The 25194-nt window shown below is 54.1% G+C and overlaps 2 protein-coding genes across 2 annotated transcripts; one reads left to right on the forward strand and one right to left on the reverse strand.

Moving 5' to 3' along the window:
- The first annotated feature begins 1011 nt into the window (after window positions 1–1011).
- LOC128943189 (ADAMTS-like protein 2) lies at window positions 1012–20933 on the forward strand. The gene is made up of 19 exons (XM_054286032.1): window positions 1012–1092; window positions 1294–1311; window positions 7190–7332; window positions 9418–9493; window positions 10002–10104; window positions 10746–10891; window positions 11100–11223; window positions 12475–12555; window positions 12867–13042; window positions 13288–13717; window positions 14385–14793; window positions 15487–15593; window positions 15771–15897; window positions 16222–16435; window positions 17002–17157; window positions 17532–17702; window positions 19295–19471; window positions 20221–20365; window positions 20478–20933. Exons 1-19 carry the CDS (start codon window positions 1012–1014, stop codon window positions 20594–20596), a joined length of 3003 nt encoding a protein of 1000 aa, XP_054142007.1. The 3' UTR covers window positions 20597–20933.
- Window positions 20934–23704: 2771 nt separating this feature from the next.
- Window positions 23705–25039, reverse strand: FAM163A (family with sequence similarity 163 member A). Its single transcript, XM_054286261.1, has 2 exons — window positions 24947–25039; window positions 23705–24112 (listed from the first exon to the last, which is right to left on the reverse strand). The coding sequence occupies exons 1-2, from the start codon at window positions 25037–25039 to the stop codon at window positions 23705–23707; spliced, it is 501 nt and encodes a 166-aa protein (XP_054142236.1).
- Between the last annotated feature and the right edge of the window lie 155 nt (window positions 25040–25194).

A 25194-nucleotide genomic window follows, 5' to 3' on the forward strand; every position in this document is an offset into this window, starting at 1 on the left:
TCACGGCAGGCAGCTCCGGGAGGGCCGAGCTGTGCCACACGGCCACCGCCAGCATCCTGCCTAAAGCTGCCCTCTGACACCAGCACGGCAACCCAGAAAGGAGAGGGCAAGAGACCGGAGAGCCTGTTCCAGTGCCTAAAGGGGCTCCAAAATAGCTGAAGAGGGAGGTTTTGTTCAGGGCACGGTGTGACAGGGCAAGGGGGAATGGGGTGAAACGGTCAGAGGGCAGGGTGAGACGGGATATTGGGAAGAAATTCTTCCCTGTGGGGGTCAGGAGGCCATAGCACAGGCTGCCCAGGGAAGCTGTGGCTGCTCCATCCCTGGAAGTGCCAAGGCCAGGTTGGATGGGGCTTGGAGCAACCTGGGATAATGGAAGGTGTGGAAGGGGGAGGAATAAGATGGTCTTTAAAGTCCCTTCCAACCCAAACCATGCTAGGGATTCAAGCACCACCCAGCAAGAGCAGCTCCCCGTGTCCTGGGGATGCTGTGCTCTGTCCCGGCAAAGGGATGCCCTGGCAGGCAGCGCTTGCCTCCAGAGGGCAGGAAGGAGGAATCGGGCAGCAAAGGAGTTTTGTGCGGGAGGAAACGAGCGCAGCGCTCCGCCCGAGAGCGAGGGGCAGCGCGGGAGGCTCCGCAGGGAGCTCTGGATGCCGGGGCGGCCGCGGGGGCTCGGGAAGGATCGCACGGAGCGCGGAGAGAACTCCGAGCAGGGAGCGGCAGGGCGGTGCGAGGGGCAGGCGGGGCGCGGCGGGGCCCGAGGAGCGCCCGGCCCCCATCCCATCCCCATCCCATCCCCACCCCATCCCCATCCCCATCCCCATCCCAAGTCCATCCCTCCCCCGCCGAGCGGCCGCGCCGCGGGTCGCCGCCCGCCACCCGGCAGGTTGTAAAGTCATTAACTCCCCCAGCCATGCCGGGCCGCGCTCCGCGGGCCCCGCCGCGCCCGCAGCCGCCGCTGGTGGGGCCGCCGAGCCGCCTCCTCCTCCGCGGCAGCGGCAGCAGCAGCGCGGCATGGCCGCCGCTCCCCGCCGCCTCCTCCTCCTCCTCCTCCTGCTGCTCCTGCTCCGCGCCGCCGCCCCCCTGGGCGATAAGGTAAGCGCCGAGCCTCCCTCCTGCCTTCCTTCCTTCCCTCCCGTCCTCCCTCCCCTCGGGGAGCGCGGCGGGGCAGGCACGGACGGAGCGGGGTCCCACCCGCGGCCCCTCGCCCGTCCTTCCCCGCGGGTTTCAGGTTCCCGGGATCCCCGCGCTTCCCTCCCTTGCACAGGCAAGGGGGTTCCGTCGCCTGTCCCCCAGGGTGACCCCGAGGAGCAGGCTTTGCCCGCTGGCCGTGCCCGGCACTAACAAAAGGCTGATGGGGGTGTGAGGATGCACCAAGAGGGTGCCAGCATCACCAGAGGGACCACGGGGGCGCGGCGCCGTTCCCTGCCTGGGGGCTCGCCCGGAGCTGCCCACCACGTCCATCCCTCCACGCTCGTCCCTAGCAGAAGGTTGGCTCAAGTTTAAGGCTGGAAACAAACAGATTTCCCCCTTCCCTGTCCCCCCTGCCACCCCCAGCACGGCTTCAGGCAGCTGCTTTAACCATGGGGAGCCTGTCCAGGCATCAGCGCCCCGCGCTGCCCTCATCTCTTCTCTGCTCCACAAAGGACTCCTGAACCCGGCCCTCCTCCGGGGGCACTTGTTTCACCGAGACCCCTGTGCCTGTCCCGTCTCCTTCCCGAGCCCCAGCCGGGGTGAAGGCCCCCGTTCCCGTGAAATCCGCGTTCCCGGCACAAATGCCGGCTTCGCGGGGCGCCGGCACTGCCCCTGCCTGCACGGGTCACTGCCTGCATTGTGCCTCGGCGCTCCCGCTGCCTCGAGGGGAGCCCGGCCGCATTTCTTCGCTGCCTAAGGAATTCTGCTCTGCTAAAGGAAGAGGGTTTTGGGTTGTGTTTCCCACCCCCAGACTCACGGCTGGGATAAAGCAATCCCACATGAGCCGTTTTAGGCACAGAGAAGACCAGACACTGCAGATTTACTGGGGATAAGTCAGGTTTGAGGAGCAGCAGTGTCTCCTGTTCTGGGGTTTGTCTTCATTTTGACGCTCAAGCGTCTCACTCCCACTTTGTTTTTACCTCCCTGCACATCTGCTGCCTGTTCTGTTTACCCTGAGCTGCAGGGCTAAGTCAGAAGCTTCAGGCTGAGCAAGCCAGGTCAGGCTAAACAGATGTGAAATCCTTCATTCGGGATGGATTCCTCCCATCAACACGTGTGCCCTCCTGCCCCAGCAGCTGTGTTTGCACAAGGGCATCCCCAGGTGGGAGGAGGGCTCCCCGGGATAAACACACACCAGCTCTGCCCTGAAGATTCCCTTGCTCCCCACGGAGCACTCTGATTACAGATGATGGGCTGTGAATTGTCCCGGTGGCTGGTACTGATTGTTGTGGGTCTCTACTACAAGGCAGCACACAAAATGCTCACTGGGGAACTAACCTGTGGTTCCTCCTGCCCTCCCGTTGTCCATATAAAACATTTTACAAAGAGTGTCAGAAAACATCAATCCACAGTTTGGGCAAGCAGCTTCCGAACTAACTTCCTTCCCAACTGCATTCAATGCCTCTGCAAAACCTGGTGATAGACGTGTCTCATGTTCACTCCCTCCTCTCCCTGCCCAGTTTTCCATCCTTTCTAGCAGCTTGCCCCAGGATAAGGACGTTGTCCTGCTTGCAGGGAGTGACCTGACTTGGACCCAGTGTTCTGCAATGACGTGCAGCACTTGCCTGTGAACTTTCTGTCATGGCAGGATTATGAACACAACTTGGTAGTTTCTCCACTGGCTTCTCTTCACTGGTTTTCTAATTTGCTTTTCATCTGTGCTTCATTACATGTCCAGATTTTTGTTACTTATCTGCTGCAATTCCACATCCTTAACAAGCTTCCATTTTCCCACAGATTACTGTTCTTCCTGATCCCTTAAAAATTATTCTGCATTGCTTGTTTTACCTCAGATACCTGCTCCAATGAAAAACTCCTCAGATACCTTGTTTCAGCTTTTCTAGGGAAAATTTGGGTTTGTGTCTGCTTCCAGTATTGCATCTCTCACACAGACTATTTAGTCTACACAAATAGTGTAAAACAATGACAGGCTGAGAAATAGCTTTTTACAAACCCCAACATAATTGCAACTGCTATTGTTTTTTCTCAGGGCTCTGGTGGAGTGTATCACCACAGCTTTAGCCAGAGAATGAGATGGGGAACCCAAACCAGGGGCGTTGAACACGGTCATTCATTCCCAGATAATAATCTGCCATTCATTCCAGGCATTCAGACATCTGAAGCTACTTAGTATTTCACTAAGTGGTGTGGTTTGCTGTAGAGAGAAGCCCTTCAGTAAAGGGATTGTGGAAATTTTTGGTAGAGGACATAGAGTTAACAGCCCCAGAAAAGGTCTGGGAAGAATTTATTTCATTTTCAGCTGCTGTTTTGAGTTGTCCTACACGCTCAGACAGGGCTGAGCAGAACATTTTACGACAGCTTCTGTGCCCTTCAGCGGTGGCCCAGCCCTCAAGGCTGCAGAGAGAGCTTTTCCCCAGCTCCTCTGTTAAGGAGGCATGTTTGTGGTCTCTCTTTCCAGACAGCTTTTTTTCCAGGCCCTAATGAATCTCAAGATTAGGCACAACAATAAGCAACACGGGGGACTGGTAATTGCAGCCATTCCCAGGTCTCTGGGAAAGTCAGAGCAGCTCTGGGCTCATCCAGGGCATGACAGAGAGGCAGTGGAGAATTTATTTTATCCCTTTAAACTTCAGAAAGGCCGCCTGGAAATCCGATAGGATGTCAGGCCAGGCCCACCCTTGTGTGCAGGGCTGGAGCATTTGTTGCTTGTGGCAGCCTTTGTTTGGCAGGGGGGAGAGGGGAAGCAGCTGCTGGGCCTTGGCTTGGGCAGAAAGAGCTTTCAGTAGCTCGGAGAGTGGTGTTCCTGTGACACTGGCAAGAATGGAGAGAGGCATTTTATCCTGGAAAATTCCCTGCAGGTTGGGGTTCCCAGGGCAGCCCTGCCATGGCCCCCAGCACAGGTGTGCAGCACAGGAATGCCTTGGTCAGCCCCAGAGAGGAAAAGCTGCAGCTCTGCACCCACCAGGTGCCAAACCACAGGAACCTCGGGGGAGTTCTGGTGGGCAGCACCTGGCTGAGCTGGAATATGGTCTGTCTGTTCTAGGGATGGAAATTCCCATCACCTAAGGAATCCTATCTCCTTTAGGCAGAGCCCTGTGCATGTCCTGTGCTCTGGTGTTTCTAGCCTGCTCCTTTTCCACTATTCTGCAGCACAGTGCAAATCAGAGCAGCTCCAGCATCTCCCATAACCAGGACAGTGCAAAAGAGTTCAAAATTCAGCCCCTTTTATTTCTCCCTCTGTGAGGAGTAGGTGGGCAGGGGAATTCATTTGTCCAGAATTCACTCTTGGGATGAGTGAATTCTGTACAAATGAGAGGCTTGGGAAACTGAAACTAGGAGTTAATCTAATCTGGAGTCTGTCCCACAGCCCTTAATTTATTATCTAGACTTTTGGAGAATGCATGTATCTTCAATTAAAAACAAGAACCATTTGTGTGCTGTGGTCAATGCAGACTTATTTCTGACAATACAATAAACTCAGCACAGATTGGAACCAGCTGCCCCAGCTCCAAGTACCTGAAATTCCCACTCCTAGTCCAGGCCTAGGACTCTGATGCAGTCAAGCCATAAGGGACATGGCCAAGGGGACAGCTCAGCATTGTCCTTGCTTACACAAGAAAATAAATGCTCCCAGGGAAGCTCTGGCAAGGGAGCTTGGTCATTGAAAACCTGAGAGCCAAATCAATCTACTTAAAAAGTGATTGATTCCTCCAGCACGGAGAGGAAGCAGGAGCAGGGATTATGGATATGGGAGAACACTTTCTATTAAAAGAACAAATCTCCCTGACCAGCATCTTCCAATAAATCTTCATCCTGTCACTGAGGTGCAGTGCAGAGATGTGTCCTATCCTATTTCTCACAGAAAGCAGCTCACAAAGGCAGGGAAGCTGATCTCCCCCAAACCTCAGCTGTGGCCCCACATCCCTGATCTCCTTGCAAAGCACCCCAAGAGCAGGAACCCTGGAAAGGAGCCTGCAGCTTCTCACCATTCCACACACACAAACCCTGCCTTGTATCTGGGGTAGATCAGCAGAGCAGATTATTTAATTTCATCTGTTCTGCTTCTGCCCCTTCTCTCTCACCTGTTGGGATCACAAGATCCTCAGGGCAGGACTGCCTTGTAGGTTACAGCTACTCATGGTTTTATCTTCAGGCAGCCCATGTGCCTTATTGAAGGGGCAAGACACCAGCTTTGGTTTTTCCTCCAGCTATGGGAGAATGAATTTTGTGCTGAGCTCTCCACTCAGCCACCAGATAAATCACTGGAATTCTCCTTCCCGACAGCTGTGAAGAGCTCTTCCACCCCAGCCTTGAAATATGTGTCACAAAGCAGCATAGGAGTGGTCAGGGAAAGGTTTTAGCTGAAAATCCCTTACAATGAGAGACTTTTGGTTGATTTCCTTTGTAAGTGTGGAAGCTGCATGGTCAGAATTTCCATTTACAGTCTGATAATACACAGCGAGACAAAAATTCTCATAGGAAATTGGTTAAGATGATAGGTTTGGGAGAACAGAAAAAGGTATTTTTGAAAACATGTCTGTTTCTCTTAATTTCACTTTCCTAATGAGCAGCTCAGCTGCTGGCCACAGCATTTGGTCCCTGTCAGCTCCAGCCAGAACACTGAAGTACAACAAAGAGTTTTGTCATCTTGTTTTTGAAATCAGCCATTGCAATAACTGGAGAGCAAAGCATCAGGTAACAGGGTGCTTTTCTGCAGCAGTTGGCCATCAGAAAGAGGCACTGTGCACATTTCAACCATTTAAGTTACAACTCAAAACCATTTGCATAAAGCAGCTGCATCTCCTCTGCCCAGAGGCTGCTCTGCTGGCAGGCTCTGAGCAAACACAAGTTCTCAGGCAGGAATTACACCACAAAAAGAAGAGCACTTTGGCTTTATCACACCCTGAAAGAGCATAAAAGCCAAGAGACAGCCCAAGCAGTGAGCAGAGCACATTTGGAGATGAGCAAACCCTGCAGAGTTTTCTCTCCCATCCATCAGTTCTGCTTTGCAGAGGGTTCTTTACAGCAGGACCAACTAAACCCAGCATGTTTTGCTATCAGTAGCACTGATACAACTTCCCTGAGCCCTTGCTTTAAGAAAGCACACTTCACACACACAGAGTATTAATTTTTGTCCATTAATGTTTAAACACTTGGCATCTCAGCTGGATAAATCCCTTCCAGTCACTGTCCTGTGTTAAACTCAGGGCTGCACTCAACACTACTCACAGCTGTGTTTCACCAAACAGCAGATTAGTTCTTGCACAGGCAAGTTTGCCAAAGTCCCTGGGAGCTTTTAGACCATCAGACACTAAACAGGAAAATACTGCCAGGAAAAAAACCCAACTAAACCACGGAATTGCTTACCTGCTGGGAAGTGTGGAGGCACAGCCAACAGCAGCCCACTGCAAGGACCCTGCTGGGGCCAGAGCAGCTCAGGTCTGCCAAATTTAAAGGCTGAGACCCAGCAAGGTGCGCTGGGAGAGGGAGCATTCCTCCTCTGAACATAGTGGGGTTTGTGGGGAGAGGTTCTGCTTCTGAAGCTCTCTTGAAAATTATTAGAGAATAGGAGCCTGGATCTGAGCTGCTTTAGTCAAAAAGGGAAGGGTTTTCATGGAAATGCAGCTCTGAGGACTGACACTTGTGTTCTCCCAGCTTCCCTGCATGGCCAAGAGCTGCAGCTCTTCCTCTTCTCTCCTGAGCCAGGAGTGAGCTGTGCTGGGAATGATGCTGTGGGGCCAGGCTGCAGCTGCTGTTTCTGCCACACATGCCCAGCCCTACAGCCCTTCCCCATCTTTTTTAGGGGTGGAAATTCTCAACACCTAAGGAATCATATCCCAAGGGATCCTGCTTCCTATGCAGGACTCAGTCCTGGAGGGAAGTTTTAATTTTGACATCCTGGTGTGGCCCCACAGGGCTCAGACCCTGAGTCTGTCCCACTGCTGGGTCTTTAGGGGGCACCCAGGTGACAGCACAGCTGCCTTTGGTGGTGAGGGGCTGCCAGATGCTCCAGCTAACAATGCTCTGTTTCTGTCAGGACAGCAGTGAGGCAGCAGATGGAGCTGGCAGCTGGGATGAAGAGGTCACCAAGTGGTGGGGAGAGTGGAGCTCCTGGTCCACCTGCTCGCGCTCCTGCGGAGGGGGAGTCGCGTCCCGGGAGAGGCACTGCCTCACACAGAGGTGAGCTGGGGCCATGGCCAGGGCTGTGGGGTGCCCCAGAGCTGTGCTGTGGGGCTGAACCCCCTGGGCCTGCAGGGCCAGCCGTTCCCTCCTCTGTGGCCCCTGGGAAAGGACGGCAGCTGCTGTGTGTGGGCAGTGGGGACAGGAGGAGCACGCTGCAGTGGGCTGGTTACGGGCTGCCCATGGCACCCGCTCAGCTTGGCTTATCTGATGGGGAGCAAGGGGCTGCTCCTCTCCTGGAGTCCTGAAGATGACAGGGTTATGGGCTGGCTCTGTTCCTCTTCTCCTTTCCCTCACAAACCTTCACTGCCATGGCTGCTGTGGCCAGTTCTGTGCTCAGGATGTGGGCACTAACTGCCAGACACCTTATGGGGACTTGATTTACTGCTGGCAGCAGCCAGCTCAGCCACATCTCAGCAATTTCCCCTCCTTATTCCCTGCAGAGCTGGCAAGTTTTTTCCCCTCTGTCATTTATCTGGCTGTCACCTGGCAGCATCTGCATTTGTCCCCTGCAGCTGTAACAGTGCTGGGATCAGTGGGAGTGGGGAGAGCAGGGGAACTGCAGCTGCCTGAACCTCTGCTCTCCTCTCTGGGCTACCTTGCCGCCATTCCCCCTCCTCCTGCTGGTCCTCTGGCAGCTCTGTGCCCTGCTGCCCAGGCTGTTAATGAGAGCAGGCACCCTGCAGCACAGCCAGCTTTCCCTTCTGCGTGAATGCACTCCTGAGCAGAGCAACTCAGACCAGGGCCCCCGGCCTGCCCTGCTCCCTGCAGCAGAAAACTCCTTTTTGGTGAGCTGGCTGGCAGCACGGTGAAGGTGCAGATGTGCTGTGGGACCTTCCGTCTGGATGTCTCTGCTGCTGCTGGTCCTCTCCAGCACCCTGGGAAAGCAGTGGGGGACAGCACAGGGAGGCAGCCTGGGGCTGTCCTGCACCCCTACAGCCAGAGCAGCCCTTCTGCCCTTTGCCTGCCTCCAGAAGAGAGATTTTTCTCTCCATGTGATGCCAGCTCTATCCTTGACTTCACAGCTGGGGAGGGAAGGGCTTGCTGTGGTGTTTTAGTCCAGGGATCAAATTTAATTAAAAAAAAAAAAAAAAAGAGAAATCCCAGCCCAAAGGTTTTTGCAGCTTTAAGGTGAATGGCTTAAGTGTGAGCCAGGTATGGCCACGAAATAATTTCTGCCTGAATCTGCAGGAAGCCTCTGCTTCTGAAAGGCATAGCACTTTTGAGGTCATCCTGCAAATTCAGGCTCTGCCTGTGTCATGTAAAGCATTGCTCTGGAGGGACAGCTGCTGTACCTCCAGCCAGGCCAGCCTGAATCTGCTTGTGGTGTTCTTGTAGCCTCAGTTCCCAGTGCTGTTTACACATTGTCTGCTGCAGATCTTTACGCACTGCCTAAATTATTTTGCAGATCATGACAGCATTGCCTTACCTGTGCTCTCAGCCACTCTCCATATATCTGCACAGCTTTCAAGAATTATTTCTGTCTTCGCATCAGTATCTCCTTTTTGTCTTTGCATCTCCAGTATCTCCTGGAGAGCTCACAATGGCCAGAGTGAAAAATTCCAGTGCTGAGAAATTCCTATGGCTTTGGCTCATCACCTGTACCAAGCCTTCTCTGATAATCTGTTGGGGTGGCCAGTCCCCCTGACTATTGCACAGTGGATTAGTGGATTCTGTGCACAGACTCTCTGCCTATTGCACACTGGCTTCTGGAATCACCTCCCCCAGTCACTGCAAGTCCTGGGCACATCCATAGGAGGGATGGACCATCAGGTTCTCTTGTCTTTTGGTCACATCAGCCCTTCTGGAGCTCAGAGCTGAAGGACACAGGGGTGCCAATACTGCAGTTGCTGCCTGTCTGCTCAACCTACCCCAGAACAAGCCCAGCCCAAAGTCACAGCCCCCCTTAAAGCACTGAAGATGTGTTTCAGAGGAGATGTTGGCCAGTCTAGATCCAGAAAGCTCTGCTCTGATGAAACACCTGCCTTGTTTCTCCCACTTAAGTCAGGCCTGACTCCTGTGTCATCCTCAGTGCCTGGGTATTCACAGACCTCCAGCTCATGTCAGGAAACTTCTGCTTTTCAGGCTCCAGATGCCCCAGGGAACAAACAGCACCATGTGTGTTGGTCAAGCCAAGCACTACCAACTGTGCCAGCAGCAGGTGGGAACCACTTCCAGTCCTGCCTGGTCCTTACTGGGGGTGTGGGACTCGGGGGGTCCTACTTGGGGCTGCAAAATCACCAGCACTGGGGGTGGGATTGGTCCCTCAGGATGGAGAGAAGGGATATGGTCCTCTTCTGGGGTGGTGTGCCTTTGAGGACGTGGGAGATGGGCTCTGTTCTTTGGGACTGGGAGATGGGACAAAAGGATGTAAAAGCATATTTGTTGTGGGGTGAGGGGAGGGATGAAGTTTTTCCAGTGTGCTTTTCTTGTTGCTGCTTTTCCCATTGCTGGAAGGAATCTTTGCAGGGCTGTTAAATGCAGCTGTTTGAGAGGCCCTTGGCAATGAGGGTCTGGCCTTTCTGCCTCTCTTAGGGGACCTCCAAGCCCATCCCCAATTCCTTCCAGGGTGGACAGGGCATTTTCATCCTGCAAGGATGGAGCAGCTGTGACAAGAATGGCTGTGAGATAGATAGGGAGCTTTCTGATTGCATTTATTCCCTCCATAGCCCTGCCCAGCCAACACAGCAAGCTTCAAGCAGCAGCAGTGCTCCAGCTTCAATGCCAAAGCCTTTGGGAAGCACTATTACCACTGGATGCCCCTCTATCCAGGTGGGTTTTCACAACTTCACACCAGGGGTGAGGGTCAGAAAACACTCACAGGATCTTCTTGGGCACAGAAAAGTAAAGTCTAGGGGACAAGGGATGGATGCTCCTGGCTGCTCTGGGTTGCTCTGAACAGGTTGCTCATCCATTTCCCACACAGTGACTTCACATGGGTGACCAGGTGTCCCTTGAGGCCCAGACTGAGTTCACCTGAGATATTACCCTGTTTCTGGACTCCCCTGTTTTTCCATTAGCTGCCAAGGGGACATGGAACATCTGCAGCTGCTCAGGTGAACGGGGCAGAGCTGGCCACCAGCCCACACAGTCAGTGCCCCTCTAACAGCCCTTCTTTTGCTCCTGTGCATTTATGTGTGGCCCGGGATCTGCTGGTGCACATTCCCACGTTGGGCACAGTGATGGCACTACAAGGGCATGGCAGGAAGAGGGTTTGCCAGCAGGAAATATTTCTGCTTGGCACAGTCCCCAGTGCAGCCTCACACCATGACCCCTTCGCTGCTGTAAAATCCATGGCCTTGGGGTGTCCTTGCAAGTGGCAGGAACATCTAGAGTGACATCAAACCATCAGCAGGGACAAGGGGAAGGTCCCCCTTGAGCTGCCTGGTGACCCTGTGCCTCTGTCCCTGCAGATGACTACACCAGCATCTCCAACAAGCCCTGTGACCTGCAGTGCACCACCCGCAGCGGAGAGAGGCAGCTGATGGCCCGAGCACAGGATGGAACCTCCTGCAAGGACAGGACCTACCAAGGGGTCTGCATCAATGGGAAGTGTGAGGTGAGGCCCTGGCAGGAAGCAGTAGAGAAATTGGGATTTCACTTGCATGGCTGGGCCTCCTGGTCAGCACAAAGCCGAGGGGAATGAAACAGAGGCCTCACATTGGATTCATTCATTACTACCCCCCCAGAAGAGCACACAGGGGAAGACCCTGCCCCTGTGGAGATAAGCTGGCCCAGGAAACCCTCTCTTGTTTTGTGCTTTGCAGCCAGTTGGGTGCGATGGGAGCCTGTACTCGCCCCGGACCATGGACAGATGCAGGGTGTGTGGAGGGGACGGCAGCACTTGCCACCGTGTCTCGGGCACCTTCCGAAAGGCAATCTCACAGATAGGTACTCCCTGCTACCAGTCTGGAGACTTCACCTGCTCCTTCTCACCACCAGCTGGCATGGAGGGGGACTGGCTTGAACGTGGGTAGGAGCTTTCCCAGCTGCTTGGTGGAAAGAGTTGAGGAGTGCCACCAGCCCTGCTTAAACGCCTGTGTTTTGTCCTTCTCACTTAATCATCAGAGGAGAGTGGTTTGATGTGCTCTATATTAGGCTGGTAAGGTTTCCCTTCACCTGTTTAGAATAGGAAGCAGCTGGGGATCTATTTGTTCCTATTGATTTTGGCATCTCGCCCACCTCAGATAATGTGAAGAGATCAATGAATCTTCTTTCATTTGTGCTATGTGTTCATGTGAAACCTAAGCTATGATGAGGGTCACAGCATTTTTTCAACCTGCATTTAATCTCCTGCTTTCCCCAGCCCTGTGGCTGGCACAGCTGAGGGACAGACCCCTCTGAAATAGGGCTGAGGTTCCCTGCAGCCTGGTGGCCCTGTCCTCCAACCACAGCAGGAATGGACTGTGGTATGCTCATTAGTAATTAACAAACTGTGGTTTGAGGATGTTTTGGAACAACATTTCACACTGATGTTGTTTCACTAGTTTGCCTCACTCCCTGCAAACAGCAGCCTAGAAAAGCACTCAGGCCCCTTTCCAGGGCAGGGGTAATGGTCTTACCCCTTGTAGCAGTAGGGGAACAGTTTTGGGCTCCCATTCCAGCCCTCATAATATCTTACAGAACAGACAGGACCTGCGTTTCCAGCGGGAAAGACAAACTGCCAAACCATGCAACTTTAAAAGGCTCTTATTTCCTCTCCCTTTAAAGGTCAATTTTTATGTTACTCCTGAGACAAATTCCATGGAGTCAGGAGCTGAGGGGACCTATGCTCTTTTTCCACCCTCTGCTCAGCATCAGCCCTGATCACTACTAAGCTTTTTTTCTGTGCTCTTGCCAGAAAGAGTGTGAAAGCATCCACACCCCCAAAGCCAGACTGTTTCCTTGTGCAGTTCCTTTCCAACTCCAAACCCAGCAGTGCTCAGACTGACATCCATAATGGTGATCTGTTAATGGGATTGCAGAGGACATCTGGGAAGAGAGCTCACAGACTGGTGCAATGTGCATTTAGGTCCTTGGCACCCTGCTCCTGAAGGGCAGTGCTGCCTCCCTATAACCACACTTGTCCCATGAACTGCTTTTCCCACCCAGACCTTTTTATTCTGCCCTGGGGGTCTCCTCACGCTCTGTTCTGTTCCTCAGGTTATGTGTTCATCACCAACATCCCTGCTGGTGCCACAGACATCCTCATCATCGAGCGCAGGAAAACAGAAAACATCCTGGGTGAGCAGAGGAGCTGATGGGTGTGGAGACCCCAGTTCAGCTGCCTGGGAGCTGGGAGGAGGCTGTCTGCACTCCCACCTATGCTGTGAGAGAGCATTTCCTCCAGGGTAGCTACATGGGTGCTTCATCTCTCCAAAAACCAAGGCCACCACATCTCCAGTGCCAGGAGAGACATTTGGAACCCAAGCTGGCTATGGGCAGGGCCTGGGGTTCTGTTTCTGCTGGGCTTTCCTCATTCGTGGGCTCTTTGCTCTCCTCAGTGCCAGAGCTCTGCAGAATGTCCCATTTGTCTGTTTTCTCTCTCTTTGAAGCACTTGCTGATGAATCTGGACATTTCTTCTTCAACGGCAACTCTGCCATTGACAACCCTCAGAACTTCAGGGTGGCCGGCACCGTCTTCAAGTACCGGCGGCCCTCGAGCCTGAACTCGGATGGGCTGGAGTACATCATAGCTCATGGGCCCACCAACCAGTCTCTGAATGCCATGGTATGTGAGGAACCAGCCTTAGGGTTTCCTGCCTCCCTCAGATAACAGGAATATAACCTGGTTCCCAAGCCAAACCTGGGTGTAGGTGGGTTGAGGAAGCCAGGCAGGTGGGTGGGGGCTTTCCTTTTGGATTTATGAGGATGCTGTCTTCTCTTAACAACCATCACCAAACAGATGTGGCTAGAAAAGGCTTTTGGGAAATTCATACCCTTAAAATAAAAGCAGTTTTGTTTTCTTTCCTCCAGTACTATAACTTCAATGGGAAAATGCCTCACATAACTTACGACTACACTGTGCCACGGACACCGCCCCTCCGAACTGCAGCCCCTGCTCTTGCCAGGCCTCTCTACCGCCACCTACCAGGGACCAGCCAGAGCCATCCCATTCCAGCCAACTCCAGAGCTGCCCAGACAGACTTCAATGCCACGTGGCTCTCCCTGTCACCAGAAGACACCAGTGAACAGCTTCCTCTAAGGGAAGGGCAAGAAGATTTAGACTTTGGTCCCCCACACTTCTTCCAGACCAACTCCACCAGTCAGACCCAGGACTGGGGCTGGGAACAAAGTGAAGAGAAGGAGAAGTACGACTTTCAGATCAGACAGGTCTACCATGCAAACACAGCAGGAGAGGAAGAGGAGGAGGAAGCAGCAGCAGTTGGTGGAGAAACAGAGTTGGGTTGGTTGCTTTGTTTTTCCTTCCCCCATTGTATTAAGTGGAAGCAGACATTCTGCAGTGGTCTTCTTGAAATCTGAGGTGGCTTTAGCATCAGGGTGAACAGGAGGGAAGGATGGTAAACAGTGGGATGGAGACTGTCAGGGAGCAGCAAAGGCCAGTAGCTCTGTGAGGGAAGGGGAGACTGAGAGAGGAAGGCCACAGGGAGGAGGTGTTAGGTCATAGGTTGGACTTGATGATCTCAAAGGTCTTTTCCAATCTGGTTCATTCTGTGGTTCTGTGATCCTGTAATATGGATTAGGCAGAGCACTCACTTGGGGCCTGAGCTTGGCAGGTAGGGCAGTGACAGCAACGGGGCCTGGCCACAGTCCAGCGATCATCAGGGCACAGCAAGGGGACAAGTCATATCTGAGGTTGATCTGGGAGAGCCATACAACAATTCAGGAATAAGAACACATGCAGCACTGTGCAGCCCAAGACTGAAGGCCCAGACTGGAGCTTAAATGGGGCTCCAGAGTAGTGGGTGGACAGAGTAAAGGCTTCGCTGAGGTAATTAAAGCCTGCTGATGCTCCCTGGTAGAAATCTTGTGATTTTTAGGCTGAACGCTGAATGTTTTTTACCTGAAGTACAAGCCATCCCATATAGTTAAAGCTTGTATCTTCATTCCAGCTCTCAGGTTCAACCAAATCTCCATCAGCACAGCTGTGCCCTACAGCATGAGGAGGCCCGAGCTGTCGGAGAAGAGCCGTGGGACGTCCTCCAGGCTCCGTCTCTTCAGGCGCCTCTGTCACCGAGACCCCCACAACGCCGCCTTCTGCAGGGAGCTGCAGCCCCTGGCAGCCAGGCTGGCCCCCAGGAACTCCACAGCCAGGCTCTGGCCCCACTGGCCACAGGGCCTCCACAGAGCCCTGGCTCGCAAGAACTCGCTGGAGGAGCTGAAGGTGGAGGTGTTTGCTGGGAGCCAGGGGGAAGCAGCCAACTCCAGCACGATGGCATCTGCGCAGAGCCCTCTGCTCGGGGCCAGCCCCACCGCCAACAGCAGCCAGGCAGAGCCCCTGCGAGGCCCTGGCACTGAAAGGTGGCACCCCATTTCCTGGGCATGGTTGGCTGGGGAGGGAGGGCAAGCCAGTCCCCTGCTGTCCTTGATGTCCCCACTCACCAGTGTCTATCCATGGAAGCTGCTGTAGGTGCTTCCTCCAGACTGATTGTTACAGCTGGCCTGACACAGAGCTCCTGAAATGGTGTTGAAGGGCCTGGTGTGGTTGTAAATAAGGCCAAGAATCCACAGCATGCCATATATCCATCATGTCCCTTCCTGTCCCATTTCTCTGGGCCCATAAGCTTCTGTAAACATCTGTCAGGAGACTGAGGACCAACTTCTAAATATTTCTGGCAAGCCATATATGAAATCTCCCCACCACATTATATGATATGAGAGGGACCTTGCTTGAGCTTCTCTTTCCAACTCAAATCATGCCTCAAGGTGAGGTACAAGCTGAGGCTGAGGGCACCCCCATGGCTGGCAAGCCATGATATACACAAGACTCACTATGAGTGATGCTTCCTCCCTGCTAGTTGAATTCAGGAGGTGGATCAAGGCTTTGCACTCTCGGTTCATCAGTGATTTGCCATGCCCAAGGTGGGGGAAATGGAAAGCAGAAACACTGGCTTTCTTTCCATCTTCAAAGACAGCAAGGAGGAATTTCCCTATATTTCATGTTTGGTAGCAATTTTTTTCATTGTTAGCTCACACCACCTCCTTTTTCCACAGCAATGAGTTTGATGTGAGCCCCGTGGGCCACGATGACATCAGCTTGGCTGACATGTATCGGTGGAAAGTCTCAGCTTATGCCCCCTGCAGCTCCACCTGCACTTCAGGTAGGTTTGGCTTCATCAAGTGAGGTGCTTTTGGGCTGCTGAGGGGGAGAATCCTGGTGTTTCTTTATATGACAAGGGAGAGTTTCAGATGCAGTGAGTACTCCAGCTGTTCAGTGCTGCTGGGAGGAGGCTCTTGGCTCTGATGGAGCACAGCTGAGGGTGTTGCTGGCCCAGCAGGTATCAGCACCTCCTATGCCATGTGTGTGCGCTACGATGGAGTGGAAGTGGATGAATCCTACTGTGACGCCCTGACCCGACCAGAACCCACTCACGAATTTTGCACAGGGAGAGAATGCCAGCCTAGGTGAGTGGGAGTGACATCAGCTGTCCACAGGGAGACACCTTTCTAAGGATCACTTTCTGCTCAAGGCATACAGCCATTTTTGGGCTGAAAGGTATGCTTAAACTAACAAGACCTCATATTCCCTTGTAAGCAAAAAGAGGGGAAGAATTTGGGACCCAAATTGCCTGCTAAAGGCCAGCACCACATTTACTCAGACGTGATGAGCAGAGCCACAGCAGCAGCTGCTGGATGAGGGAGCCCTGGGTGTGTGGCCTGTGTTTCTGCCACCCCATGCCCCTGGTCCCCCTTACCTGGTGTTCCTTTGTGCTTCCTCTGCTCGTGGAGGTGGGAGACCAGCCGGTGGAGCGAGTGCTCGCGGACCTGCGGCGAGGGCTCCCAGTACCGCACCGTGCGCTGCTGGAAGATGCTGGCACCAGGCTTCGACAGCTCCGTGTACGATGATCTCTGTGAGGCAGCGGGGCTGGCCAGGCCCATGGAGAGGAAAGCCTGCAAGAACAAGGCCTGTGGGCCCCAGTGGGAGCTCTCCGAGTGGTCCGAGGTAGGCTTTGCTCCCAGAGCTGAGCAGACAGGGCTGGGGGCGGCCTAGAGGAAGGTGGCTGGCAGGGGTTGGGTGCTGAGGAAGCCCCTGGCCAACTGCACCCTGGGGAAACAAGGAGTGCCTTTATCTGTAGCTGAACTTTGCAGACAAAGTCCATTGCAAAACATTTTTCCTAAGGTCAACTTCTAAAGCAGGACAGTGACCAAGTGAAAGCCCTGCCAGCAAGAAGCTTCCTCTTCTGGAGGACCCAAACTGAGGGACAATTGGGAAACAGTGCCATAGAGATACAAAAAACTTAAAGCCCATTGCAGTCCCTTTGACTGACTGCTCTGGTTGTGGCCCAGTGACTTTAAACAGCAGTTTAGGCATCAACCCACTGATGTGTTGAAGGTCTAGGTCCCAAAATAAATAAGCATCAAAGATAAAGGCAGACACACCTTTTTCTGTCCCTGGGGCACTTCCCCTCCCTCCTAGAGCAGCAGGAGGAAAACAGGAGGCGGCACAGGCACGTCCCCACCTTGCTCTGTGCTCCGAGCGTCGGGGTTGACTCGCTGTGTCCCTTGCAGTGCTCGGCGCGATGCGGCGCGGCGGGGACCATGAAACGCGAGGTGCGCTGCTCCGTGGAAGCTCCGCTGTGCGATGAGTCCCGCAGGCCCAGCAGCGAGAGGGAGTGCACGGGCCCGCCCTGCGACCGCCGCTGGACCGCCTCCGACTGGGGCCCGGTGAGCGCGGCCGGGCCGCGGCCTGGCACCCGGCTCTGGGCTGCGGGCTGGGAGCGCCTGGGCAGACCTGCTGCACATCTCTGTCGGCTCTCCTCGGGCAGGGCCAAGCTACAGAAACTAAACCTCTGGTTTTGGCTCTCCTTGTCGTATATTTTGGTTCAATGTGAGCAGGGCTCTAGTCAATAATCTGGGAAGCTCACGGCACCTGGAGAATGGAAGAGCCTTACTAAATGAACATCTAAAGCCCCCAGGGATCCAGTGCAACAGTCCCAGTGTCCGGGCTGGACTCTGGACTCAGCTCTACTGGCACCCCCAACCCTGCCCTGTCCAATTCCCTGCTTTCTGATGTGTCTAAATGCCTTTTGCTCTCCAAGTGCTCAGGTTCGTGTGGCGAGGGGCGCATGAGCCGCTTCATCGCGTGTCGCAACCTGGAGGGCAAGGTGATCTCCAGCTCGCAGTGTGACCCGGCCACCAAGCCCCTGGCTGTCCACCCGTGTGGAGACAAGAACTGCCCTGCACACTGGCTGGAGCAGGAGTGGGAGCAGGTAAACCCAAGCTCTGTGTCCTCAGAGCTCCTTTCCACCCAATATCCCACAGGATGTGTTGGGAGCTTGGTTCCCTTGGCAGAGCACGGCTGTACCTCCAGGCATGGATCTGTATCCTTGTCCCAGCTCCTTTGAGAAAGGGGGAAGGAGCAGTGAACATCCCAGCTTGTCCCTGCTGTACCCCGTAAAAACCCCAAAGTTCGTGGCATTTGCTGCCTTCCCAAGGAGCTCCACGGGAGGGCAGCAATACCTTGAGGAAACTGTTCTCCCACCTGGCTCCTCAGCAGAGCCGTGTTCACTCACCTCCACAGAGGACACGAGTTTCCCACCAGTAAAGAGAAATTCTGAACAAAGCCAGCTTCGTCTCTGATAAGTAACAGAGGTAAACCCAAACCACAGCCCAGATCCCTGTGCTGGAAGTCACATCCAGACCATAGCAGTGTACTTGCTTCAGGGATTACAATCCAGTGAATGTGGTCCAGGTGCTCTGTTCCCCTCAACACTCAGGCTCTGCACATCTTTTTACTCTCTGTTGCTCAAGGCCAAAAGACTTCATGCTTTGCCATACATGCTGATCCAAATCCCAGAGTATCCAAAGAAACACATTGAGTCAGTTGTGAGGCTTGGGCTTTTTCTTCGAGCAAAATAGGGATCCACATAGCACTAAGGAAGAAGGTTTCTAGGAAATAAGGGAAGCAGCCAAGCTCTCTCCTCCCTCCAATCATGGCTAAGCCTCTCTTCTCACTTTGCTCCCTTTATAGCTGCTGACTGCATTCAGCTGAGCCTCCTCCAGCACCAGTAACAAGCACAGGCTGGTTAAACCTGGCAGTTCTGTAGCCCTCCCATACTCTGGCCCTCCATGTGGGTCACACACAGTCCTGGAGCACCATTTTCAGCTGTGACCTGGCTGTGAAACTCATCAAGAGCTCTGAAAGACCAGCTGAGCTCCCCACCTTTGCTATGCCAGCTTCTTTGCTGTGTTCTCTCCACTGATGAGCTCTGAGTTTTCAGGATGACTAAGGGCAGCTGCAAGCCAGTTGTGCTGGCCCTGCTGTGGTGAAAAAAGACTCAAAGCAGTGAAATCTCAAACTGGCAACTGCCTGCATGGGCATCAGGGAGCAGATCCTGCCTCCTGCTGCTTTTCCTGGTGGTGTCCTGAGGGAGAGAGCCCTCCCAGCTCAGCCTGCACAGCTCTGGGTTCAGCAGTGCTTGTCTGTGCACATCACCTGCACTGCACCACTTGGGTCCCCTTGGGCCCACAGAAAGCTTGGCAGGACTCCAGGATGTAGGTTGCTACATGCATTTGCTATCTGGATTTTCAGAGCAGAGCTACACATAAAATAAGACAGGAACAGCCTCTTGCAGTCTTAGCTCTGCTCCAGGCGCCCTGTGGTAGCTGCTCTCGAGGCCAGCCAAGGTGAGCTCAGCTGAACACTAATTACCAGCATCTGTCCCTGCTCCTGTGGCCTGGGCAGCACTTCCCTTTGTTAGACTGGTGTTAGCACAGGCATTAAGCCTCCCTTCTGAGCAGAATGCCCTCTTGCCTGAAGCTGAAGCACCATTTGTCACCAGGCTGCTCTGTTCCCTCGCAGTGTGACGCCAGCTGTGGGCGAGGGGTGAAGACCCGGCTGGTGCTGTGCGTGGGCCTGGAGAACGGGCTGTACAGGGAGTACCCTGAGAAACGCTGTGAGACCTCTCCAAAGCCTGAGGAACAAGCTGTCTGCTTCAGGAGGCCATGTTCAACGTGGTTCACCACCTCCTGGTCCCAGGTAGGGCTGGGGCTGGTGGGGAAGAGGAGGCCTTGGAGCCCTGGTTGGTGGAGCAGATCTGTGCTGAGGCTCTCTGGCAGCCTGCTCTGCCAAGGATCTTAGTCTGGGTGGGACCCCAAGTTCTGCTCTGCCAAGGATCTGCTTAGTCTGGATGGAACTCCAAGTTCTGCTCTGCCAAGGATCTGCCAAGTCTGGATGGGACCCCAAGTTATGCTCCTCTGCAGCAGGATGATACTGTCACATGCAGGCTGGAGAAAATCTTGGAGCATGGGGGTTATTGCCTCAAGAAGAGCGTGCACCACACTCCAAGCATACAGGATAATGTGTCTCCTCCACTTCCAGAAGTCTATGTTTTGTCTTTCCCTCTTTCCCTTAGTAACTGGTGAACATTTAGGGTACGGGAAGACTGGGGAGCTGTGTCTGGCTTATAGCAGCCATTTTCTCAATTTTCTGTCACAGCATCAATGCTCCAAACAAAAATGGAGCTGCATTCAATTCTGAGCTGCAGCAAAGAGATAAAAAGCAAACTCTCCCTTGTTCTGCCCCAACCCCAACTCAGGGATGCTTTCCTCCAGCAAAAAGAAAAATGAAGAGTAAGTTTGAGATCAGTGTGGCATTTGACCCAAACTTCCTCAAGAATAGCATCCAAAGCAGGGACTGGGAGACCTCAGTAGAGCAAAGAACTTGGGAGCTGCAGAAAACCAGAAAATGGCTCTCATGCTCTCTCTGCTGTTTCTTGACCCCGGCAGTGCAGCAAGACGTGCGGTGCTGGCGTGCGCCTGCGGGAGGTGAAGTGCTACCAGGGGGAGGCGCTGGCTCAGGGCTGTGACCCCGCGGCCAAGCCAGAGGCCAGGCAGACGTGCCAACTCCAGCCGTGCCCCACGGAGGCACCAGGTACGTCTGGGAGGGCAGGGAGGTGGAGGAGCCCTTGGCTTTGTCCCTGATGTCCGTGCTGGGGAAGCACATCTCCTTTGTAACCCCTTCTGTGTGTGCTTCTGCTCCCCAGAAGATGCCTGCGAAGACAAAGCGACGGCCAACTGCGTGCTGGTGCTGAAGGTGAAGCTGTGCTCCCACTGGTACTACAGGAAGGCCTGCTGCTGGTCCTGTCGCCTCAAGTCATCCTGAGCACTGCCAGGCCCTGCTTTCCTTCCAAGTTCAGGGGCAGCAGCCCCCTCAAGCCAGACTTTCCACTTGAAGCCACCCCACTTGGCCTGGCTGTGGAGCCAGTCCCTGTAGAGCAGCCTGCTCCACGAGGAAGGATTTTTATGACTTAGTCATCACTGTTCCCTCTCCACTGAGAGGGTTTTACACAAGACAAACCATCAGTGCCTAGAAAGCTACTGAGGAGTGAGTTGGGAGAGCCTGTCCCTGCTGTCACCGTGCCTGAGGGCACCAAGGCCAGCCTGCAGCAGGGCAGGGATGGCAGCATCCCTCTGCTCTGCCCTGCAGGCTTCCTACTACAAGGGCAACTACCAAAACACACCAAAAAATAGTCACAATAAAGAGATAAACTATAAAACTGTGGATTTGAGATGCATGTGCCTAGGCCAGAGCCAAGGGAGGAGCAGGGGACACAAGAGGAGCAGGAGCAGGAAGGGTGGGGAGGAAAAACCCTTGCACCAGTAGAGCTTCCAGGCAGCACTGGATAAAGCCCTTTTGGTGTTGCCTGCCAAAAGAACAGAAACCACTCCTGGTTTGTATTTCAAAGTCCTCATTTATTTCTGACATTGAATTTGGACCCATAGCTGAGCAACAAAGACAGAGAATAGACAGGAGGAATCTGAAGTGGAAAAAAACCTGGGATCCCTGCCCCTACCCCATCCTGTTCTTCCACCAGCTCCCAACCCTCTAATTCTCAGCTGCATCCCCCATGTTTTCAGCCCTTCCAGACTCACCCATTTCCCTGTAGCCATGCCAGACCCAGGGTGTGTGTTGGCTGCAAGGCCAACCCTCATCTTGGCCATCTGGCTGCTCTGGAACTGCCTCCCCAGCCTTGGCACCTCATTAGCCCGCGACAGGTCACGCTTAATTTGCTTGTGACGAAGATGACAGTGGAGTGGCCTTCCTTCTACCACGAGGGTGACCCACAGCAGTGTGTTACTCCCACCCTCTGGAGGTCATGGCACTGCCATGGTGGTGGAAAGCCTTTCTGTGCCAAGAGGTAGAGTTGGATGCCCGGAGCCGCCATGTCTGTGTGCTGGCTCTGTGCCTGCCAAGGGGACGGCATCACAGGGCTTCTGGCAGGGACCATGCTGGGACACATTAATTTCTCCTGGCTCCCAGCACGATGAGACCTAGCTGAGCAGATGCTCTAGTGGCAAAGAATGGGATTTATCAAGTTAGCCAAGATTTTCTTCCAGTTACAGAGCATGTTTTCAGGGAGGAGCACTGGCTAGATGGGAGGCAGGAGGAGCTGTAGACTATTGACCAGTGGGATCCAGAGAGCTTTGCTGCTGGTAACTTTCATCTTCCCTCCTGCCTGCCCTTAATGTCAGAGGACATTAAAACCTGCTATCACTATTTGGAGAATGGAAAGAGACTCTGAAAGCAATGCAGCTAGACAGAGTCTCCAGATAATGGAAATGCAATGTCTTTTTGGGCTGGAGGTGGGGGAGATGGTGCATAACATTTGCTCAGAAGTGTGTGTAAAACGCAGGCTGGGGCAACGTGTTTGGTTACAAGGACCATCACCATGTTTTGTGATGTTTTGGCTCCGTTCTTCAGAGAACTGCCAAGGCATGGGCAGGTCCAATGTGTACAGCAGCCTGGTAGTGTGGATATTTGAGGCTGGTGCACTGTGTGCCTCTGTGTTGAGACCTACTTTTTCTGTGTGTGAGTGGGGAGGTCAAGTCTAAATCCTTCTGTGAGCAGTGGGATGATTTCTAAATCGCAGTGGTGAAAATAAAATCCCACCACTCACGTTTCTGAGCAGTCCTACCCTATATTGTGAAGGCATGGCAAGGGTTTCCTGCCATTGCCTCCAACAGCATCCTCAGGGATCATTGCTGTCCCCATCCCTCCTCCCTGCCGTGAATGGGAAGTGCTCAGCAGAGCAGTCCTGCACTGGTTGCTATGGAAGTGCCTGGGAATGATGGAGATGTCCCTTTAGTAATTTTTCACCTAATTTGATTTATGGAGGAAGAAGAAACTTTCCCACATTCATTTTTGCAGAAAGGCAGAGTCACTGGCTGTCATTGCCAGCTGCAGTGCCCGTGAACCCACGTTCACAACATGTTCAAGACACATTCGGGTCTTGCACCCTCTTCTTTCAGAAGCAAAAGCAGGGGGACCCCAACCACCTGAACATCATTCTCCAGTGGGAGTGCCCTGCAAAGAAGACATGAGCCAGTGGGCTCTGCTGTTGCTGTCAAAAGCAAAATCCATCCTAAAGCCAACCTTCCTCTGGCTGTCGGAGCTGTTAGGGTGGGGCTTTGAAAGCCGAAGGTGACCAAAACTGGTTATTTAGGAATTCAATTCTTCCCATAAGTAAAATCTTGCCATATTCATGGGTCCAAGTTAAAATTGTTCCTAAGAAAGCTTGTGAAGAGTAGAAGAGGTGGGGGCTTAGGCCGCAGAAGGACTGGCCTGTGCCTGTTGGCGTGGGTGAGCTCTTTTGCGAGGAACTTTGCCTCCCCCGGCAGTGACCTAAATTCATGTCCTGAACTTCTTCAGCACGTGCAAAGACCGAAGCAGGTGGGAGACGGTGCCCTATCTTACACTTGAACAGAAAAGCAAACTGCTAGCAGCAGCTGACGCAGCACAAGGGGAGCAGAACGACCTGGATCTTTCCTTCTTCACTTCCCCATGGCGGAGGAGCGCTGCCATGCCCTGCTGGGCACTGGGATTCACAGGGATGGCAGCTGGCCCTGGATGATCAGCCCATTGCTCCGTGTGCCATCACCTCGGCTGGCTGCGTGGGGACACCGAAGGCCTCACTGGGCTCAGGGAGCCGGGGGTAATTAAATTAGGTTGTACTGTACATAGCCCTCGTTAGACAAGTCCCTTTGGGAGAGAGAGTAAATAATAATGACACTTATGATGGGTTCGGAGGTGGCCGGTCCAGCGCTGCCCTTTGAGATCTCAGTCGCCTTCTGGCCTGGCCGTGCTGGGCGCCTCAGCAGGGCCGCGCTGGCCTCGGGCTGGGCTGCGGGCTCCTCTCCTCAAAACCAAGTGAAAAGCCCCTTCCCTGGAGCGGTGCCAGCCGGGGACACCCTGTGCTAGTGGCAATGGTGACTACACCTCCGTGCTGATGGCCCGCGGGTTCGGGAAGCTGTCGCGGAGGAGGCCGTGGCGGCTCACCGTGTAGCTTTGCAGGGAGGCCATGTTGAGGGGCGGCCCCATCTCCTTGTAGCACGCGGGGGCGTAGGCGACCCTCTCGCCCCCGTTGCGCACCATGTCGGCAGTCCGGATGTAAAAGGGGGAGCCGTAGGGCGAGCACGTCGGGCAGTAGGTGTGAGCCCCGTGCTGGTTGAGCTCGCCGGGCGGCGGCGCGGGGCTGCCCTGCCCGTCCACCATGCGGGAGCTGCAGGCGTTGCACACGACGAGGTGCGAGTGCCCGGGCAGGTCGGGCTCTTCCTCCTCCTCCTCCTCCTCTTCCTCCTCCTCTTCCTCATCGGAGTCATTTTTCTTGCAGCAGTAGTACTGCAGGAGAGGGAAGGGGTTGTGTGAGGGGAAGGGGAGCGGCCGGTGGGGCGGCCCTGCCGCATCCCCGCTGCCCTCATCCCCCTCTGCCTGAGGAACCCTCCGGGGCCTCTCGCTGACCTGCTCCATCATTCCTGCGTCCTGGGAAGCGGCAGAAGCCAGACAAAACCTGGATCTGAGCGTGCTGCACGAGGCATCTGCTGGGGAACTCACCCTTATCCCCCTGTGAGGTTTGCAAAGGGAAGGTATTTCATCCTGCCGGCTGCAAACTGCTCCAAGTAAGCGCCGTGCTTTTCATCACACGGGCATTGCTGCATGGCACAGACTTCACATTAACTTTTAAAGAGCAGGAGGTTGTAGCTAGCCGTTGTTGAAAGCCTCCTCGGTTAATTTACAAGGGGGGGAAAAAAATTATATAAAAATCTCCATCAGGTATTGCAAACCCAGCCGAGCCTGCACCTCAGTTAGCAAGTGCTGCAGAGCCTCAAAAGCCTCAGGGCAGTACCCCCCACACCTAGGGGAGGGAAGGACATCACTGCAGCACCTGGGGATAGGAGGTTTCAACTCTGCCATCACAGGCAAAAAAACCCCAGAACATCCAGACCCTTCCTGCAGCAGCACCTTGGCCTGGGGAGCACAGAATCCTAAAATATCCCGAGCTGGAAGGATCAAGTCCAACTCCTGGCCCTGCACAGGACAGGCCAAAAATCACACCATGTGCCTCAGAGCATTGTCCAAGCACTTCTTAAGCCCTGGGAGGCTTGGGGCTGTGCCCAGTGCCCTGGGGAGCCTGTTCCAGTGCAAGGTGGGGGTGGCAAGGCAGAGGACACTCACCTGTAGCCTACAGTAGCAGAGCACAGCGATGATGCACAGTAGGATCACCGTCGCTAGGATTCCCCCGGTGATAACAACAGTTCCTGCTGTCATCCGACCGATTCTCCATCAAACTCTGCAAGGCAGGGACACAAAACTCACCTTCCCTCGTTTTGTCATCACATCATGGACGTGATGCCCGCAAGCCATCACAAAATATTGCATCCTCATTCCCCTCTCCCCAACTGGAAAAGCATCATCCAATATTA

The sequence above is a fragment of the Melozone crissalis genome, unplaced genomic scaffold, assembly GCF_028551555.1.
Source record: "Melozone crissalis strain CALT ecotype California unplaced genomic scaffold, PUWL_Pcris_2 ptg000045l_1, whole genome shotgun sequence".
Taxonomy (NCBI): domain Eukaryota; kingdom Metazoa; phylum Chordata; class Aves; order Passeriformes; family Passerellidae; genus Melozone; species Melozone crissalis.